Consider the following 21,397-nt stretch of genomic DNA (forward strand, 5'->3'; position numbering starts at 1 on the left):
CTATGTGTGGAGAAAAAAAGGCACAGCACACCAACATCAAAACCTCATCCCCACTGTAAAACATGGCGGAGGGAGCATCATGGTTTGGGGCTGCTTTGCTGCCTCAGGGCCTGGACGGATTGTTGTCATTGATGGGAAAATGAATTCCAGCGTTTATCAAGACATTTTGCAGGAAAACGTACGACCATCTGTCCGCCAACTGAAGCTCCGCAGAGGATGGGTGATGCAACAGGACAATGACCCAAAGCATACAAGTAATTCAACAAAACAATGGCTGCAACAGCACAGAATACGCCTTCTGCAGTGGCCCAGTCAGAGTCCTGACCTCAACCCGATTGAAATGCTGTGGCATGACCTTAAGAGAGCGATTCACACCAGACATCCCAAGAATATTGCTACACTGAAACAGTTTTGTGAAGAGGAGTGGTCCAAAATTACTCCAGATCGTTGTGCAGGTCTGATCTGCAACTACAGGAAACGTTTGGTTGAGGTTATTGCTGCCAAAGGAGGGTCAACCAGTTATTAAGTCCAAAGGTTCACATACTTTTTCCTCCCTGCATTGTGAATGTTTACATGTTATGTGCAATTAAACCATGGCAACATCTAATGTTTGTGTAGTATTATGTTCAGCAGACTGTGTTCTTCTATTGTTGTGACTTAGATGACGTTCAGAGCACAATTTATGCCGAATTCATGCAAAACTCCACGTAATCCCAAGGGGTTCACATACTTTTTCTTGCAACTGTATATAGTGCTGTGTAAATTGATGGTGCTATATAAGTACCTAAAATAAATAAAATAATAATTTAAAAGTTTCCTCCCAAAATGCATTTTCAGTTATTGACAATGCTGATCCAGAAGCATATATTCCTCTGTGAAGAGCTTGATCAATGTTCTCCTGATTTTCAGGTGTAATTTTATCAATAAAAGGAGGGATTGTGGATTTTTGGGAGGCTGTACTTTGCAACATTTCCTTACTTGAAGATGCTGCTGTTAAGAAACACTGTGATGATCCAGAAGCAGCAGAAAGAGTGTTTCTGGAATGAGAACTCTGGAGGGAAAAGCTACTTGCACTTTCATTATGGCCCTCATCATTTAAATCCATAAAGTATATGTTTTTAGGGCACCTCTGGCATGCCAGAATGTGATTTGTCATCCTTGTAGCATTTGGAAAAGAATATTTCTTCTCACAATATTTGCAAATTGCAGCTCCGCTCTCAGGAGAAATTGCACTGTGGAAATGTTTCTGAATTCTAGATGTTGGTCTCACCATTTTACAGGGAAGAAGAAAAAGAAAAAAAAAAAACAACTTACTGACCAGACTGTAGGTAAACTTAATGCTGTGATGGTGGAGAACATGACTAGGAATCATTTAAAGTGGTAGTAAAGTCTGATTTTCAACTTGTTCCTATACAGGTATATATACAGGGATGGACTGACCATTTGGAAACTCGGGCACTGCCCGAGGGCCCGGGGTCAGTAGGCGGCCCTATGAGATGCCCCTGGTACCTTTTTCATAGGCTTTTTTGAGTTTGGGCAAGGACACAGGGGACCCATGATCCCCTATTGCCCAGGGGCTCCATGAGTTGTCAGTCCATCCCTGCTTGTAGGTATTATAAATATATCCTAAACCTGCATGGTTTAGGAGACATTTACTTGTGTAGCACACCAGCGCACGCACTCTGAAGGTACGGCATGTCCGTGCCGTTCCTTCAGAGCTGTGTGCCATAGAAGGTGACTCCCGCCCGCATGCTTGGGAGTGACATCATCGTGGCTCGGCCATTCAATCCACTGGAGCCGCAAATCCAGAAGAAGGACCTAATGAAGATGGAAGCCCTGTCAGCGGTGACAACGCGCCACTGGAGGGTTTTATTTTAGGGTAAGTTTCACAAAACGTACTAGTATGCAATGCACACAAGCACATTACGTGTTTGTCTTGTAGGGAACTTTTTTATTTTTTTTTACTAGAGTTTATTACTGCTCTAAAGGTTATAAATAGAGATGAGCGAATCGAACCAGGCGAACCGGAATTCGATACGAATTTCAGGAAAAATTCGATTCGCGGCGAATCCAAATATTTGCCTACTTCGGGTGCGCGAATCGGATTTTTCCCGATCAGCCGGCAAAAGTGTCCCTGCAGAGAGCTCCGCTATTTCTGACATTTCTCTGACAGTTCCTTCACATGTACAGCGGTTGAAACATTGTATCTATTAGTTTCCATTTAGGATACAGATGTTTCAACCGCTGTACATGTGAAGGAGCTGTGAGAGAACTGTCAGAAATAGAGGAACTCTGCACATACACTTTTTGCCGGTTTGGAATTCTTATTTTCATCCTACTTCTTCTTCTTCTTCTTCTTCTTCATCCTCATCCTCATCCTCAGAAGAAGAAGAAGAGGATGAGGATGAGGATGAAGAAGAAGAAGAAGAAGAAGAAGAAGTAGGATGAAAATAAGAATAATTCCAAGCCGGCAAAAAGTGTATCTGCAGAGCTCCTCTATTCTGCAGATACACTTAGAGGAGCTCTGCAGATACACTTTTTGCCGGCTTGGAATTAATCTTATTTTCATCCTACTTCTTCTTCTTCTTCTTCTTCATCCTCATCCTCATCCTTAGAAGAAGAAGAGGATGAGGATGAGGATGAAGAAGAAGAAGAAGAAGTAGGATGAAAATAAGAATAATTCCAAGCCGGCAAAAAGTGTATCTGCAGAGCTCCTCTATTCTGCAGATACACTTAGAGGAGCTCTGCAGATACACTTTTTGCCGGCTTGGAATTAATCTTATTTTCATCCTACTTCTTCTTCTTCTTCTTCTCCTTCTTCATCCTCATCCTCAGAAGAAGAAGAAGAGGATGAGGATGAGGATGAAGAAGAAGAAGAAGAAGAAGTAGGATGAAAATAAGAATAATTCCAAGCCGACAAAAAGTGTATCTGCAGAGCTCCTCTAAGTGTATCTGCAGAATGTCATTTATGGAAACAAATAGATACAATGTTTCAACCGCTGTATGGAGTGAATGTCCCAGAACTGTCAGAAATAGACAGAAACTGTCACAGAACTGTCCTTCTTCTCATCCTTCTCCTTCTTCTCATCCTTCTTCTCATCCTTCTCCTTCTTCTCATCCTTCTCCTTCTTCTCATCCTTTTCCTTCTCCTTCTTCTCATCCTTCTCCTTCTTCTCATCCTTCTTCTCATCCTTCTTCTCATCCTTCTCCTTCTTCTCATCCTTCTCCTTCTTCTCATCCTTCTCCTTCTTCTCATCCTTCTCCTTCTCCTTCTTCTCATCCTTCTCCTTCTTCTCATCCTTCTCCTTCTCCTTCTTCTCATCCTTCTCCTTCTCCATCTTCTCATCCTTCTCCTTCTCCTTCTTCTCATCCTTCTCCTTCTTCTCATCCTTCTCCTTCTTCTCATCCTTCTCCTTCTTCTCATCCTTCTCCTTCTCCTTCTTCTCATCCTTCTCCTTCTTCTCATCCTTCTTCTCATCCTTCTCCTTCTTCTCATCCTTCTTCTCATCCTTCTCCTTCTTCTCATCCTTCTCCTTCTTCTCATCCTTCTTCTCATCCTTCTCCTTCTTCTCATCCTTCTTCTCATCCTTCTCCTTCTTCTCATCCTTCTTCTCATCCTTCTCCTTCTTCTCATCCTTCTTCTCATCCTTCTCCTTCTTCTCATCCTTCTCCTTCTTCTCATCCTTCTTCTCATCCTTCTCCTTCTTCTCATCCTTCTTCTCATCCTTCTCCTTCTTCTCATCCTTCTTCTCATCCTTCTTCTCATCCTTCTCCTTCTTCTCATCCTTCTCCTTCTTCTCATCCTTCTCCTTCTCCTTCTTCTCATCCTTCTCCTTCTTCTCATCCTTCTCCTTCTCCTTCTTCTCATCCTTCTCCTTCTCCTTCTTCTCATCCTTCTCCTTCTTCTCATCCTTCTTCTCATCCTTCTCCTTCTTCTCATCCTTCTTCTCATCCTTCTTCTCATCCTTCTCCTTCTTCTCATCCTTCTCCTTCTTCTCATCCTTCTCCTTCTCCTTCTTCTCATCCTTCTCATTCTTCTCATCCTTCTCCTTCTCCTTCTTCTCATCCTTCTCCTTCTCCTTCTTCTCATCCTTCTCCTTCTCCTTCTTCTCATCCTTCTCCATCTTCTCATCCTTCTCCTTCTTCTCATCCTTCTCCTTCTCCTTCTTCTCATCCTTCTCCTTCTCCTTCTTCTCATCCTTCTCCTTCTCCTTCTTCTCATCCTTCTCCTTCTCCTTCTCCTTCCTCATCTCCAAGGGCATTTAAATTAAAGGTAAAGTGTTCTGCACTAATTTAAAGGCTCTCTGAAGCCTAGAAACCCTTTTTATAAGTTAACTTCGTAGCGAATAAATTCGCATCGAATCGAATTTCTTCCTGAAATTCGCCGAATCAGCCGAATCGAATTTTTGAATACTTCGCTCATCTCTAGTTATAAAGCCAAACTAAATTGTCAGACAAATTTACCCTCTTACCTATCAACAAAGACTTGTCTGGGAATTGCATTGAGAACTAGTATTACTTGGATTTTATTCCAGGATTTTCTTGTCTTCAGCTGAGAGATCATTTAAGACTTTACATAAAGTCTCAGAAATCTTCCATTAAGATCTTCATGTTATATAGTTTGAATACCATGTCATAGATATATTATTTATCACTGTAAAAGACCATATTCTATACTTATTTTAATATACTTATTTTTTTTTCAGTTTAAAAAAACAAAAACGGCTTTAAAAATATGGAAAAAAAAGGTTTTTTTTTTTAGCAATTTTCACAATATTTTTTCCAGGCCTTTCCATCTCTAGATAGGAACACTGTCAGGAATGGATTCACTACTGGTGGTGGGACTCACCTGCCGTGTGGGCTGCAGTACCAGGGCTGGCCAGCGGGTGCTCTCAGCAACCAGAAGCTCACTCCTGCAATCAGCCATCACCTGAAGCTGATTGCAGGAAGTGTATTTAAGCAGGACCAGGCCTGTGATCAGTGCCTTGGTGTATGTTTCCCATGAGCCGCTGTACCTGGTATCCTGTGTTCCTGCCTATCTGCCTAGTTGCTGACCCTGCTTTGATCCTGACCTCTGCTGACCGTCTCCTGTTGAACCCCTGGCTTGCCTGACCATCCTTCTGCCTGATCCTCTGTACCACGCTGCCCGTGAGTTACTGAACCCGGCTTGTGACCCTGACTATTCTCTGCCTGCTCCTCCGGTACCTCGCTGCCCACACGTTGCTGACCTGGCCAGTCCTGACTACACCTGACGCTACCCAGGCGATCCATCCATCCCGTACGGATCGGTCCCTGTTACCAGGTCTGCCAGCCTCTTCACGTCAGGCTTTCCCCCGGTACATACCCTCGGCGGACCCCTCTACCACAGTTGGGTGCACTCAGGGGCCGCGACCTGGTCTCAGTCCTGCGCCAAGTCCATCCCCACCATCAGGGGCTCTGGTGAAAAGGCAGACTGGGGCTTAGACTCCGTGCCCTGGGGAATCCCGTTCTGTGGGTACTAGAGATCCCGCCGGGCGGTGCATGACAATACCTTACGGCCTGCCTGACCATTCCACCTGTCCAGCCCTGACTACGCCTGTGTTCCCACACATTTTTGGTCATACCCGGATCCCTAACAAACACACTAACAAAGAACCTCACAAAACATATGGGCTTATCCTGTTGATTTTCCATCATTAAATTAAACACTTCATTGTTTATCAAGTATTGGTCAGTAACTCCATTTTTTCCTGTACCACATGGATTTCAACTGAAGTGTCCCCTAGAGGCCTCTTTGTATTTAGGAGCTTCTAACCAGATCCCTTGTATAAATTTCAGCACACCTACACAAGAGTATGGATTTTCTCCCTGCTTTTTCTGATGGTGCTTCATTCCAAGTATCCATTCTTCAAGCATTGGTACTGTCACTTGGGAGGAGGCAACATCTGGAATGCTATTCCACCGAGGTGCTCCCTTTCATTAGGCCTCCCCTATTTCCTGTTTTTTCTGAGCTTATTTTGCAGGATACATTCCAGCTCAAGATAGGTATAGAATCAGAGTCTACTGAATTTCATAGCTGTATGATGAGATATATATAACATAGCTATATCTTGCGTTCTTTTAAAGAAATCTGTTAAATGCATGGTCAAAAAAGGGGGAATTCTGACAGATGTAGCCTTCTGCTACAACATGCTTGGCTAAATGTACCTGGATATGCACCACATCCTGCTCCACGATCCTACCTCTATGATTAAGCTCTGGGGGTCAAAATGCATCAGTGGGTGTGGTCTGGGAGGATCCTGAGGAGGTTGAAGCTGCCTCCTACTTCTATCACACATCAAACTGTTTGGAGTGTTGCATCTTCACAATGCATGGCCATACACCATGCTTGCAAAGACATTTGATATAAAAATGTGAAAACCCTAATTTTTAAAGAACTGGCAATCTTTCAAGGCAAGACATGATAGATCATGAGGTAGAATTAAAAGAAACCCTTCCTAAATATTAGGAGGATTGGTTGTATGAATGGAAATCATCCAAATAGATTAAGAGTTCTATATCAAAGCTTAAAGAACTGGAAACTAATATGATAAGGTAGTTGGGTTAGTGGCTTCCACTAAACCAACATATAAAATTCAAAATACTAACCATAACATACAAAGCCATCCACAACACTGCCCCTAGCTACATCACCAACCACATCCGAAAATATCATTCAAATCACCCACTCTGTTCCTCCCAAGACATCTTGCTCCCTCATTACCTCCTCCAACGTTCGCCTCCATGACTTCTCCAGAGCCTCTCCCATCCTATGGAACTCTCTACCACAGTATGTCCTGTCAGCCCCCACCCTATCTGCCTTTAGGCAATCTTTGAAAACTCACTTATTCAGGGAAGCCTACCCCACCTCCACCTAAGAACTGTACTTGAGCCACCTCTATCAGATCTTCACCTACAGCTATCACCTTTTGTACCACCTCCCCCTTCCTTTAGATCAGGGGCGGACTGACCATTTGGAAACTCGAGCGCTGCCCGAGGGCCCGGTGTCAGTAGGGGGCCCCATGAGATGCCCCTGGTACCTTTTTTTATAGGCTTTTCTGAGTTTGTGCTAGGACACATGGGCCCCATGATGCCCTATGTCCCGGGGGCCCCATGAGTTGTCAGTCCGCCCCTGATTTAGATTGTAAGCTCCATAAGCAGGGCCCTCCTATTCCTTCTGTACTGAAATGTATTCTAATTGTACTGTCTCTCTTTATATAGTAAAGTGCTGCTCAAACTGTTGGCGCTATATAAATCCTGTATAATAATAATGTCAAGCCAGCAATGTAATTGCCTTTGGAACCAGGAGACATTTACATCTAAGTGTTCACAGCTGGAAGTCTACATTACTTTCGATAAGATCTCAATGGCTCAGAGACCATGCATAAAGCTTCACTGGCTCCAGGCTCTGAGTGATAGATGGATTTAATTGGATCTGAATTTATTCTGTTAAATCATGAAAGCCTCAACGACAGATTGGAAGATCACTGTGCTAATTTATTCAATTGCATCACTTCAATAACCACCAGACCATTTACTCTACATTCGTGTTGGGGGTCCAGTCCTATTTCATCATTTGCCTCTAGTCTCTGGAGCCCAAGTAAAATGTAAGGCATGCTCATTTACTTACAGCCAAAGCCTATAACTGAAAATAAGTTGAGGGAACTGGATTTTCCATTTTCTGTCTAAAAGTGGAAAATCCAATTTGGCTGAAGTAGGGAATGGGTACAAACTAGAAACGCCTTTTTTCCCTTTGGGATTCCCTTTACTTTATGTCCTGTAGACACAACATGTAGTGAGGAGAAAACTTTTCAAAGTGGAGGGAATTCCCTTTTAGACTGTTGTCACAGAGACAGGCATCTACAATTGAGCATCATGCTCTCAACAATATAATCGGTTACAAGCAAAACCAGTCAGGTTTTTATGCATCTGCCCACACCCTTGAAGACACATCACCATATGCATTACTTTACATGTATTTCATGGTCTGACGGGACCAGGACTTGTGGAAGAAAAACCTAATATAGATGGCAGTCCATGTGACAATAACTGTTTGCATGAGAAAGACTGAGAATAACACTACACACATTTAATGGTATATGTATATTGCATTGAGATGCATGCCTCATTGCACAGTATGCATGCAGCGCATACATTGTCCAGTGCAGGGGTGGACTGACAACTCATGGGGCCCCCGGGCAATAGGGGATCATGGGGCCCCTGTGTCCTTGCCCAAACTCAAAAAAGCCTATGAAAAAGGTACCAGGGGCATCTCATGGGGCCCCCTACTGACCTCGGGCCCTCGGGCAGTGCCCGAGTTTCCAAATGGTCAGTCCGCCCCTGGTCCAGTGGGATGCTGCATGAATGCCAAACGCCTTACACATAGATCCTTGATTCCTAGCTGGCAAATGGATGATACAAGGAGATATATAAAAATAAACTGGGTAATAACACAAATGTTTGAAAGAGGACACATCTGCGGTACTGCAATTTTGCCCACAGCTTGAAACCCAACTGATCCATGATTGAAGCAACATACTTCAGGTAGATCCTTTGTATTGTATGTTATGACGATATAATACCATGCAGCAAGTTCTCTGGTGCACCTGGCATGAGATAAACACAATTTACACCTGCTTTGTTCCTGTTTGTCAATTATAGAACTTAAACAAAAACTGGTATTGGTTCCCTTGTGACGTTTATGACATATTTTATGAACAATTGATTATAGTATTTGATATGGGTGGCTTGGGTTGCTTCTGGGCAATTTAGATGTCTAGGATTTTGTTTGTTGCCCACAAATTACCCCCAATTTGTGGGCAACAAACAAGATCCTAGACATCCAAAATGCCCAAAAGCAACTCATCAAGGACACACTCTGTATTGCAAGGGAGGCCTGAACAGTAGTCTTTACCGAGCAGCAGGATTTCAAGGGACAGTGTGAGTACCTCTATATTCACCACCAAAAGCCTATAGGGGGGAGGAAGGCAGGTGCAATATCCAGCTAGCCATTTGGAAGGGAAAACTACTGCTAACCTTCACCGCTGCTTGGGATAATCAGTGTAGCCACAGTGGTCTTCAAAGTTCTTCTACACTTTTCACCCCCCAAAGCCTTCAAAGGAAATTGCAGCCAAGTGCAATATTGAGCTACCTTTCAGAGAGACAGCATACTGCTATCCTTCACCCTTGCTTGGGGAATTCACAGTTGAAGCCAGATGTGCTGGCATTTTATACTAAGGGGATGTAGAGCTCCTAAAGGCAAATGGAATATTCGCTACTGATCTATTAAGGACTGGCATTATTCCGGAGGGAGTACAGTCTAGGATCCATTTTTTTGCTGCAAGTTGTACATCAAAAAGTTGTCCTCAAATTGTTGTTGAACTCAGTTTGGGCATCTCAAAACCCCTTATCGCCATCCATGTTTATATTCCCCCAATAAAACATCAAACAAGCCCAAGTATCCTGACTACGTGTTGCTTGGCTGTGCAGACAAAGGGGGACCCAAAGTCCAGTAGCTTCTTAGGGGGTAGCGCTACATGTATTTGAGTAAATTTTTACAGGAATTATAGGACTGTAGTAGCTTTATATAGGGTTAGGATTAGGTAAGTAGTTTGATTTATGTATACCCGGGGGCTTCGGTCTTCGGGAAACCTTGAGCTATTTTTTTTTTGAGACACATCCAAGAATTCTAGAAAGGCAAAGGCAACATATGGATGTATCATGCAATACAAAGAAAAAAGTAGACAATTACAATAAAAGCCACAATAAAAATAATGTTGGAACTTTAGTATTGTGTTGGTATTATAGAAAACAGATCAGAAGTATTGTTTTATAATGTAATCGAAACAGAAGTAGAATTTTCCTTTAATCGTCTTCCCTGGCAAGTATACCTAGCCTATCCGATACACAGTGTGCCTATCCAGCTGCAGAATTCAACATTTATTATTCTTTGTTCTGTCATACACAGATGTATGATTAAGCTGTTTAATTTCTGGTTTAGTTTTACAACAGAGAAGAAGAAAAAAACAATTTATAAGGCATGCTTGTAGTTAGATAAACTGAACCCCATCCAATAATCTCAGGCAGTACCAAATAAAATGAGCATAAAAATCATACTGAACATAACATGGGAACATATAATAGGGGTAGCAGTACAAAAACAGAGTTACTGGTGGACAGATGGAAAACAGGGGTGCAAACTTTTCCCAACCTTTTCCCTATTGAGAGTCCAGGCAAAATAAATACAGCTAAGACTGAACTGAAATATTCCTCAAGAGTCACCAGTGATACAAATCCACTTTGTGTGCACCAAATGCCTTTTCAAATCCAATTATATTGTAAAAATAGCGGTGACATCATCATTATGGTGCACATAGCCCATTCAGACAGCAGTGCCAGGGGAGGGGCCCAGTAGGCACATCCACTATAACCAACTACTTTTGTTGCACTTGCTATTACATATAATTTCAAAAGACCGAATAGTCAGAGAACAACCCTCCCATAATGGCAAAAGTTGATGGGTAAACAGGCACAGAGTCAAAACCATTAGCTGTTTAAGGAGAACTTGTGTCACCTCACCCATTCAGGGAAAAGTTACAGGACCTACGTAGACTTAGCCCCAACCACCTTTTTACTCATCCCTGATGATTCTCACTCCATCACTGCCAACACCACCATACCTGGTGTGGGAGCTTAGTGGAAGCTGATAAATCACTCCCTCTATCATGTGACAGTGCTCTTATCTAGTGATTGGCTATTAGGGCCCAAAAACCGCTTCATAGGAGGAGGTCACATGCTTCTCCATTTGCACCAGGCATGGAAAAAAGAGAGGTGAGGGAAAGCTGGAGGTATGAATATTTGGTGGTGAAGGAGCAGCCTTTATAAAGATCACTATGTCCTGAATGTGTTAGGTTTCAGGATCTCTATAACGTGGAACTTTAGTCAGAAAATTAAGTCCTGCTAGATCACTTGTGGCCTGCCCATTTTGCAGGTACAGCTATTTAAAATATTAAAAATAAGTTCCTTTAAGATCAAATAAAACAGTATCTGACCCTGCTCTGCACATGCTCAGTTGCTGTCTATTTTTCATCACTGTGTCAGATTTGTAGAGGCCAGTCTGCTGACAGCCTAAAGATTTACTGCTGTTCAGGGGCTCTGGGCTTCAACAAAACGGCTGCCTCCAGCAAGATGAAACAGGAGGAATGCTGGAGGCAATTTACAGCACAAACTAACTTTGGTAGCATAGCTATCAATGTGGAGTGAATGTTCCTTGCTAAAGAACATTATTTTTTTATCGAGTTGTTATGGGTAAATGTCCACTTTAAACTTTCCAGCAATTTCCACAAATGGAAATATAAGCAAGCACAATAAAATCAAATCAAAACCCCAGCAGTATAGGAATATAATTTGGATAGATTTGCACAAGCTAACATCTTTACATGAGTTAGTGGCCTACCTTGGATTACAGACATATTTTTCAAGGCTATTGAGTGCTCCCAGTCTTTAAGGCGTAGGTCTTCTGTTACATTATTTATAAGAGCCATTTCATGCTTCAGTTGCTGCTCCATTACAATATGAAGGAGTCTCATTTGCCTGGTGTCTTCACTAACATTGGTTATAAGACCCTGAAGCTCTTGTATCCTGGTATGGTGGATTCCAATGTCATAGGAGAACGTTCCATTAAGAGCATTAAAAGTTCCAAGCATATCGCTGATTTGCTCACTAAGTCCTTCCACTTTGGTCGATAGCTCCTTCAACATGGCATCATGGTGGCTCCAGACGTATCTGCTACCATTGACTGCTGTCGACAACTTGTACATTTCTAAATTGTGCGCCTCACTTATCTGGTTGAGGCTGGCACCAAGATTGGAGGCAAATGTGTCCGTTTGACTGGCCATGTTCTGGACGTCATTAAGGTTATGTTCCAGCTTCTGTAAGGATTCTGTGAGCTGAACCAAAGAGTCTGAATGATTCTGGAAAAGATCCTGAAGTTTCCAGATATGATCCATGAAATCTCCTCTAAATGTCATTTGCATGAGTTTAAACTGAAGGTCTCGGAAGCTCTCGTTTAAACGATTGACGTTGCTCATTAGTGCTTTCAAGTCTTCTGGGGAACTCTGGGGTCTTGAAACTGAAATAAAATAAAGAAACATGACACTTAGGAGAACATATAATGAATATGCAATATTGTTTAGTCTTTGAGAGGGTCTCATAAAAGGATGGAACCATGTGACCTTGTTCAATCTCCAATTATTTTTACATTGCTTATCATTCAGTTGTTTCAGTACGGTTGTCCATACACCAACACTAAACAACCCAGAAGTTATTTTTTTCTGGGAGTCCTGGTGGTATGCTATGGAAGGTATAGTGACATGCCCAACCATCTGACAGTGTTCAGGTCTGAGAATTGTCTGCTCAGGCTACAAACACTGCATTGCTGCCTTGTAGAAGGAAAGGGGATGAGCATTATGCTCATGAAGGCAAACTGAGGCAAATTTTTCAACACTAGCCTTACTTTGTAATTTCCTTATCCAGAACAGGTTCAAGGGACCACCTCACATTTTTTCGGCTCCGCTCCACAACCAGTGGTGAAGATTCACCAAAAGGCCCCTGTGCAAAAGCAAAGTTTGGGCCATCAATCTAACTAATGTGCAAGTAAAAATATTCACAGTGTATCGATTGAGAACTAGAAAGATGTGGTCTGTGTCTGTCTGCGTGGAGTGGCATCACTATGGGGGTGTGGACTGCACCCGGGTGATAACCACCAGAGGGGTGACACAATCCCATCCATGACAGCGCAATGATTGTCAGTTGCTCTGTCCTGCTCCTGCTGTCAATCCTCAGCGGCAAGAAAGAGCCCTGTGGCAGGCTAGGGGAAAGTGTTGCTGGATCTAGGGGGTGTTGGGGTGAGCTGGGCTGCACCCCCCAACATTTTGGTCTTGACCCCCCTGGCTGGCCCTCCTCGGGACATTGTGCCCATGCCTGCTGAGCTATCTCTCCCTATACCCGCACTCAGGGACAGGACAGGGAGAGCAGCCAGTGCAGTACAGTAAAGTACAGTAAACACGGGAACAGAGACATAGCAGCAGTTCAGGATGAGCTGTGCTCTCTCTCTCTTGTCATAACAGCAATCCTTCATCATACAACAGATAATACTGGATCACTCTAACATAAGACTGTCCATTGCCCTGCTGACCCCTGCCCCCCTGACATTCTTACTTTACGCGGTGGTGCGGCAAAATATGGGGTGGGGGTGGGGGTGACACCATGTTTTACCACACCAGGTGACACCAACCTTAGTGACGCCACTGTCTGCGTCTATGTGATAGTAGTAGTGGTCCCATTAACCATCTGCCCCATCTCTAAAATAAACTGGCCCCTAAAGCATACCTAAACCCAAAACCAAAAATTTAATATATGGCAGCCAACCAGTCCTTAAGGTTCTGGATTTTTTCTTTTTTTTTTTGTCCTGGAGAAGCAGTGTTATCATTCTAGGACAGGATGTGTGGTAGGACTATAGAACACTCTTCTCTCTCCTCTTCTCTATCTACTTTATCTTCTCTTCTCCATAACATAGGGGAGGAGTCACTGTATGACATTTCAATATTGCATCAACAGCTCACTACAGGAATTTAGGAGCTCACTGGATCAATGGCTATTTTTTTTTTGGCATTTATCAAACAGATATAACAAAAAAGTATATTTAAGCTGAAGGTTAGGTGTTTGCTATTTTGCATAGTTACAGTGGTCCAGCTTGGCCCAATGTAAGTACTGTATGTACTGTATGTGTCATACTTGGCCAATCCCTGTGGAAGTTGGAAATCACTGTAGTAGGCACCACTACTACAGAGATTTTTGGTCCCATGCTTCATGAACACAAAAGGTCGTGAGTTCTACATTAGCACCATTCAGAGCATATTTTACGTATAGGCTGAAACACTTTCCTTATCTTATGGGATGTAAAATGTATGTAAATCCTAACAATGAATTTCTATTATTCTATCCATTTTTCTCAGTTAAAGCTGAAGTTTAGGTATGGCCTTGGACTAGTGTAAGTACAGTATGCATGTGCCATACCTGCAGATCCCTGTGGAAGCTGGAAATTACTGTAGTATTCCTACCACTGCCACTAGCTTCCAGATCCAGTACTGAGCTATCAGAGAATACTTTCCATTTTCCATTTTCTCAACTCTGCAAAGTGTTCTCCGATTGGATTAAGTGGAGAGGTGGTGATGTCACAATCAGAAAATGCTTTGCATTCATTAAGAAAATTCAGAGTGTTTTCTGAATGGCCCGGAACTGGACTCAGAAACTAGTAGCAGTGGTAGTAGCAGTGCCTACTATAGTGATTTCCAACTTCAACGGGGATCCCACAGGTATGGCACATACGATACATATTTACATTAGTCCAAGCTGGACCAAAGTGACTATGCAAAATAGTGAATACCTAAGCTTCAGCTCAGGGGCGGACTGACCATTTGGAAACTCGGGCACTACCCTAGGGCCAGGGTCAGGAGGGGACCCCATGAGATGCCCCTGGTACCTTTTTCATAGGCTTTTTTGAGTTTAAGCAAGGACACAGGGGCCCCATGATCCCCTCTTGCCTGGGTGCCCCATGAGTTGTCAGTCCGCCCCTGCTTCAGCGTTAGCAGTCCAAAAAGAAATGGTTGATTATAGAATCTCATTGTTGGGGTTTACATAATTTTGAAATCCTATAAATTACTCATGGGTCTTAAAAGCTCTAGTTAGACATGTCCCTCCTGACTACATATGAACTAGTCTACATATCTATTGTTTCCCACCCTAAAGGAGAAGTTTTATATATATATATATATATATGTATCTTTTGGTCACTGTTGGCTGACGTCACAGAGCCGGTCCCGACTTTACATTTGGGATCCACCCAGATGCCTCAAGAGTCAGCTGGCTCAGCCTCTCAGTGAGCCACTGAGAGCCTGATTCAGCCTCTGAGAGCCTGAGCCAGCTACTGAGATCCTGAGCCAGCCGCTGAGAGCCTGAGCCAGCCACTGAGAGCCTGAGCCAGCCGCTGAGAGCCTGAGCCAGCTGCTCTGGCCTCCTCCTCAGCCAGGTGCTTCAATGACCACTGTAGGGGCAGAGCAAAGAACTGGTGACTGTCAGTCACCAGCTCTCTGCTCACTGCAGGCTGAGAATTGAGCAATCAGCAGTCTTTGATCACTCAGTTCTCAATCTTAGAAGCAACGGGGGACAGATGCAGCATTGGACCAATGCTGCATCCACCTAGGTGAGTTTATTTTTTTTTCCAGAACCCCATACTTCTCCTAAAAAACTGAATGTGAATAGAGCAAGATGGAACCATGTCCATATCATCTGCTTCTCTCCTAGGTGGACCCTACCTCTTTCCTATGATTGTTGAGGTGTGCCATCACCAGTTTACATGCCTTACCAACTTGTAACAATTCATTTCTGTACTGCTGTGTACAAGATTTCTTTTGGAATCTTTTTGAAAATCCAATAAAACTTAATGGGGAAAAATGAAGTCCCATAGGGCCCTTGTACAGCTGCACAGTTTACACCAATGGTATGTCCACTCTGTCTACAACAAACATTATTTTCTTTTTCATGTAACCTACTGTCTGTAACTCAATACGTTGACAATATGTTTCACTATAACTATTTTTCATCTATTTTCTGATCATTTAGTAACCAGGCCTAACACCGAACACCTGCTGAAATTCATACTGTATAGTCTGTGACATCACTTTCTTTCTCTCTTGGATCAGAAGTTTATTATTTCTCAAATCATGAGTCCATCCACAAGGGAAAGTACATTCAGGGTCATTACTGGGTGCACAATGCTGGGAAGCCAAATGGTTTAAGTTATTTAAGTGGAGATTGAAACATGCTATAGATAGGAAGACAAGCTAATATTTCTCAAGAAACATGCTATCATAATACAAAACAGGAGTCATGGGAAGAGAGCTTGTGGATGGGTGCCAGGCACAATTAATATATATGTTCTGCGGTTTTTGATGGAATGTAAAGAAATTTGTCAACGGGCCTACTCCAAGTTTTCCTGATTTCTAGAGAAATATAAGCATGGGGGGGGGGCAATGTGTGGCTACATCATATTTTACTTATCACATTTTCCTTTGTTTTCTGATGGAATAAATGTGTTATTACAAAATTTCTGGTTCAATATAAGAAGTTTTCATCACTTCTAAATCCTTCTCTATCTTAAAAAAAAAATGGTATGTCCATATCCATAGAGACTGCTGGTAAACATTTCACTCAAAGCTATCACTAGAAAACATTTTGCACCTATTTTGAGATAGTTTTTAAAATAAATGTTACCTTTCGGTCCTTCCAGAGAACCCTTACTTGAAATTATTGTTAAAGCAGAATGACAGGCAAATCTTGTAGTTTCAGGATCTATGCTCCACACATAGATCATTTCTGAAAACATTTGCTCTTAACAATAATCATTCCTAACCCTAACACCTAATCCTCCCCTGAACAAAATGTTAGCCATTAGCCATCAATAATCCTAACACATAATCCTCCCCCTCACAATTGATCACCACAATCCTAATACCTAACCCTCCCCTAAAATATGCTTTTCTATTAATCACCGCTAATCCTAACACTTAACCCTCCCCTGAACAAAGTGTTAACTATTATTCATCCCTAACCCTAACATTTAATACCCTCCTTAAAACAAGCCATAAAAGTTAACCACCCCTAACAATTAATGCTGCCCTGAACAAAGTCTTCACAATTAATCAGCCCTAACACCTAACCTTCCCCTAAAATAAGTGTTAATAATTAATCATCCCTAATCCAAAACGTAATTCTCCCCTGAACAAAGCCTTAACAATTAACCACCCCTAACACTTAATGCTGCCCTGAACCAAGCCCACACAATTAATCGCCTTTATCCTCAACACCTAATTTTCCCCTAAGCCACTTTTTAAAAATTACCATCCCTAACTCTTACCTAAAAATTGATTACCCTAACCTCAACATCTAACCCTCCCCTTTGCCAACATTTAACAATTAATCAGCCCTAACCCTCCACCTAAAACAAGCCTTAATATTTAATCATCCCTAACCCTAAGAAATAATCCTCCCCAAAAGTCTTAACTGTTAATCATCCCCAACACTTCATCCTCCCCTGAAGTCTTAACTGATAATCATCCCCAACACTTCATCCTCCCCTGAAGTCTTAACTGATAATCATCCCTAACACTTCATCCTCCCCTGAAGTCTTAACTGTTAATCATCCCCAACACTTCATCCTCCCCTGAAGTCTCAACTGTTAATCATCCCCAACACTTCATCCTCCCCTGAAGTCTTAACTGATAATCATCCCCAACACTTCATCCTCCCCTGAAGTCTTAACTGCTAATCATCCCTAACACTTCATCCTCCCCTGAAGTCTTAACTGTTAATCATCCCCAACACTTCATCCTCCCCTGAAGTCTTAACTGATAATCATCCCTAACACTTCATCCTCCACTGAAATCTTAACTGATAATCATCCCCAACACTTCATCCTCCCCTGAAGTCTTAACTGATAATCATCCCCAACACTTCATCCTCCCGTAAAGTCTTAACTGATAATCATCCCTAACACTTCATCCTCCCCTGAAGTCTTAACTGTTAATCATCCCCAACACTTCATCCTCCACTGAAATCTTAACTGATAATCATCCCCAACACTTCACCCTCCCCTGAAGTCTTAACTGATAATCATCCTCAACACTTCATCCTCCCCAGAAGTCTTAATTGATAATCATCCCCAACACTTCATCCTCGCCTGAATTCCTAACTGTTAATCAGGGGCGGACTGACAACTCATGGGGCCCCCGGGCAATAGGGGATCATGGGGCCCCTGTGTCCTCGCCCACACCCAAAAAAGCCTATGAAAAAGCCAATGAAAGGTACCAGGGGCATCTCATGGGGCCCCCTACCACCCCTGGGCCCTCGGACAGTGCCTGAGTGCTCGAATGGTCAGTACGCCCCTACTGTTAATCATCCCCAACACTTCATCCTCCCCTGAAGTCTTAACTGATAATCATCCCCAACACTTCATCATCCCCTGAAGTCTTAGCAGATAATCATCCCCAACACTTCATCCTCCCCTGAAGTCTTAACTGATAATCATCCCCAACACTTCATCCTCACCTGAAGTCTTAACTGTTAATCAGGGGAGGACTGACAACTCATGGGGCCCCTGGGCAATAGGGTATCATGGGGCCCCTGTGTCCTCGCCCACACCCAAAAAAACCTATGACAAAGCCATTGAAAGGTACCAGGGTGCTCGAATGGTCCGTCCGCCCCTGCTGTTAATCATCCCCAATACTTCATCCACCCCTGAAGTCTTAACTGTTAATCATCCCCAACACTTCATCGTCCCTTGAAACAAGCCTTAACAAGTAACCACCCCTAACACTTAATCCTGTCCTAAATTAAGTCCCGCACAATTGATCACCCCTAACCTCAACACCTAACACCCCAAGCCAAAAATTAAACAATTAATCACCCCTAACACCTAACCCTCCCCCTAAAAGAAGCCTGAAAATTAATCATGCCTAGCCCTAACACACAATCCTCCCTTGAACAAAGCCTTAACTGTTATCCATCCCCAAAACGTCATCCTTCCCTGAAACAAGCCTTAACAAATAACCACCCCTAACAATGAATCCTGCCCTGAACCAAGCCCTCAAAATTGATCACCCCTAAACCTAATATCTAACGCTTCTATAAACCAGGCCTTAATAATTACCATCCCTAACCCTTCACCCTCTGCAATCCTTAAAAATGAATCAACCCTATCCCTAACACCTAATTCCTAATGAACCAAGCCTTAACAATGCATCATCCCTATTCCTAACAAGTAATCCTCTTCTTTTTTTTTTTATTAATATTTTATTAAATTTTACATTTCATCTATTCCATCCTTAAAAAAAATTCAATTTCACTTATTTCACTATTTTCACCCCACATACAAAAATACAAAACTTCCCCATCCCCCCACCCTATCCCAATCAGTACCTTCCCTCCCCTCCCGTCTACTCTGCATCATTCCCTTCTCTTTTGAAGTCCCAGGGTATTTCATCTATTCCTATTTCCTATACACTTTCAAATATTTTATCCTTCTTAAACTCCTCCCACCTTTTCAATTTCTCACGAAAACACTCCATTTTATCCTCATATATATGGTATAATTCTTTCATGCTATGTATCTGATCTACCTTTCTAATCCAATCTGTTATTTTTGGTGCTTCCTGTTCCATCCAAAATTTAGGAATCAGACTTTTTGCTGCGTTAATATAATGCAATAACCCAGAATTTTATTATTTTTCAACCGTTAACTCTGTTCTATGTAAGAGACATATCCCTGGGTGCTTAGGTATTTTTATCCCAGTTATTTCCTGTATCTGATGGATTATTTCTTCCCAATACTCTTGGATTTTATAACACTCCCACCAAATGTGACCTACCGTGCCCTGTAACCCACATCCCCTCCAACATAAAGGTGATTTATGTTTGTGTACTATATTTGGTGTCATATACCACCTCGCTAAACATTTATAATTCATCTCTACATCTTTCATACTCACATTACCGTGTATTAACTTATAAATCTTTTTTTGTTTATCTTCCTCTATCCTCAACCCTAATTCTCTTTCCCATCTCTCCATATATGCATTGTTATTAACTTCGTGAATATTTTATATATTTTCGAATTTCCATGTTTCCCATCCCCCCGTGTGCTGAACAAAATTTCAAATGGGTTCCACTTTTCTTTTTTCCTTAAGGGCCTAGGAAGTTTTTCTATGAAATGTTTCATTTGTAAATACCGCCACTCATCTACTTTAGTGAACAACTCCTTCTTCCTTTTCATTTCCACTAGTGGGCAAATTTCCTCACCTTTCATAAGGTTTTTTAATTGTGCATCTCCTTTTTTTATCCATCTCCCTGCAACCTTTTCATTCCCCGGCAGGAAGAAATCTGTGTTTACAATAGGCATTAACATTGAGTTAAATTCCCATCCGATCTGCTTGTGCATTGTGTCCCAAACTCTCAAAACAATTCTTGTAAATACACTTGTGCTATCTATCATTCCACGATATTGAGGCGGTAACCATATTATCTTACTCAAATTAGTTTTACTTAATGTGTTTTCTATATTTATCCAACTTTTCCCCTGTGCATTATGTGTCCAATCAAAAATTTGTGCTATCAATACGGAGTTATAATATCTTTTAAAATCAGGAACACCCAATCCCCCATTTTCTTTGTCTCTAGATAGAACTTCGTAACTTATTCTAGCTTTTTTATTTCTCCATATAAACTTTATCATAATTTTTTTCATTGTCCTAAAATACTGTCCTGGCAGCTTTATTGGGATCATCTGAAATTTATATAAATTTTTGGAACAATTACCATTTTAATTAGATTTATTTGTCCTATCCAAGATATACCACCTATCCCAAACTTTCTCATTTTGTCTTTAATTTAATAATGGAATATAATTTGCTTTATATAGGTTCCTTAGAGATACGGTTAAATTTATTCCTAAGTATTTTAGTTCTTTTTCTTTCCACAAGAAGGAAAATTCTTTTTGTAATGCCTTTTTCCCTCTTCTTGGAAGATTTACATTCAAGATTTCTGTTTTAGTTGGATTAAATTTTAGGTTAGACAGCTCCTCATATTCCTTCAATGTTTTCATTAAATTGGGTAATGTTATCCTTGGGTTGCCTACATAAAACAACAAATCATCGGCATACGCCGCTACTTTATGCTCTGTCTCTCCTATCCAAATTCCCTTAATAACTATGTTTTTCCTGATTTTTGCTAAGAGGGATTCCAAGGACAGGACAAACAGCAAAGGTGACAATGGGCATCCCCGACGGGTCCCTTTATACATCTTAAAAGCTCTCTGATAATTCCCCATTAACCTTTATTACAGCAGATGGTTGACTATGCAATTTCCCTATCCATTCTCTCATTCTAGGGCCCATTCCAAGAGCTTTCAGTGTATCTAGCATATACCCCCAGTCTAATCTGTCAAACGCTTTCTTGGCATCTACCGACAGTGACAAAACCAGGCATTTTTATCTTTTACTTTTTTGTATAAGCAATAACGATCTTAGTCTGTTATCCCTACCCTCTCTCCCAGGGACAAACCCCACTTGGTCCATATGGATCCACTCTGGCATTAAATCCTTTAACCTATTTGCTAAAACATTTGCATATAGGTTAGTGTCTATATTTAGTAAGGATATTGGTCTATAACTAGAACACTGTGTACTATCTTTCCCTTCTTTTGGTATTATTGTAATATGAGCCTGCAGGGATTCCTCTCTTATTTCCATTTCCCCTCCCAATGAAT

The 21,397-nt window shown here is 41.9% G+C and overlaps 1 protein-coding gene across 1 annotated transcript in view; it reads right to left on the minus strand.

Annotated features, from left to right (window-relative positions):
* The window catches only part of SCARA5 (scavenger receptor class A member 5), a 537,618-nt gene that overhangs the window by 261,851 nt on the left and 254,370 nt on the right, over positions 1-21,397 (minus strand). The window contains exon 4 of the mRNA XM_089653868.1: positions 11,474-12,148. Within this exon, the coding sequence (XP_089509994.1) occupies positions 11,474-12,148 (675 nt within the window). The remainder of the gene's footprint in view (positions 1-11,473; positions 12,149-21,397) is intronic.

The sequence above is a fragment of the Staurois parvus genome, unplaced genomic scaffold, assembly GCF_062004578.1.
Source record: "Staurois parvus isolate SC_StPar_1 unplaced genomic scaffold, SC_StPar_1.0 ptg000723l, whole genome shotgun sequence".
Lineage (NCBI taxonomy): Eukaryota > Metazoa > Chordata > Amphibia > Anura > Ranidae > Staurois > Staurois parvus.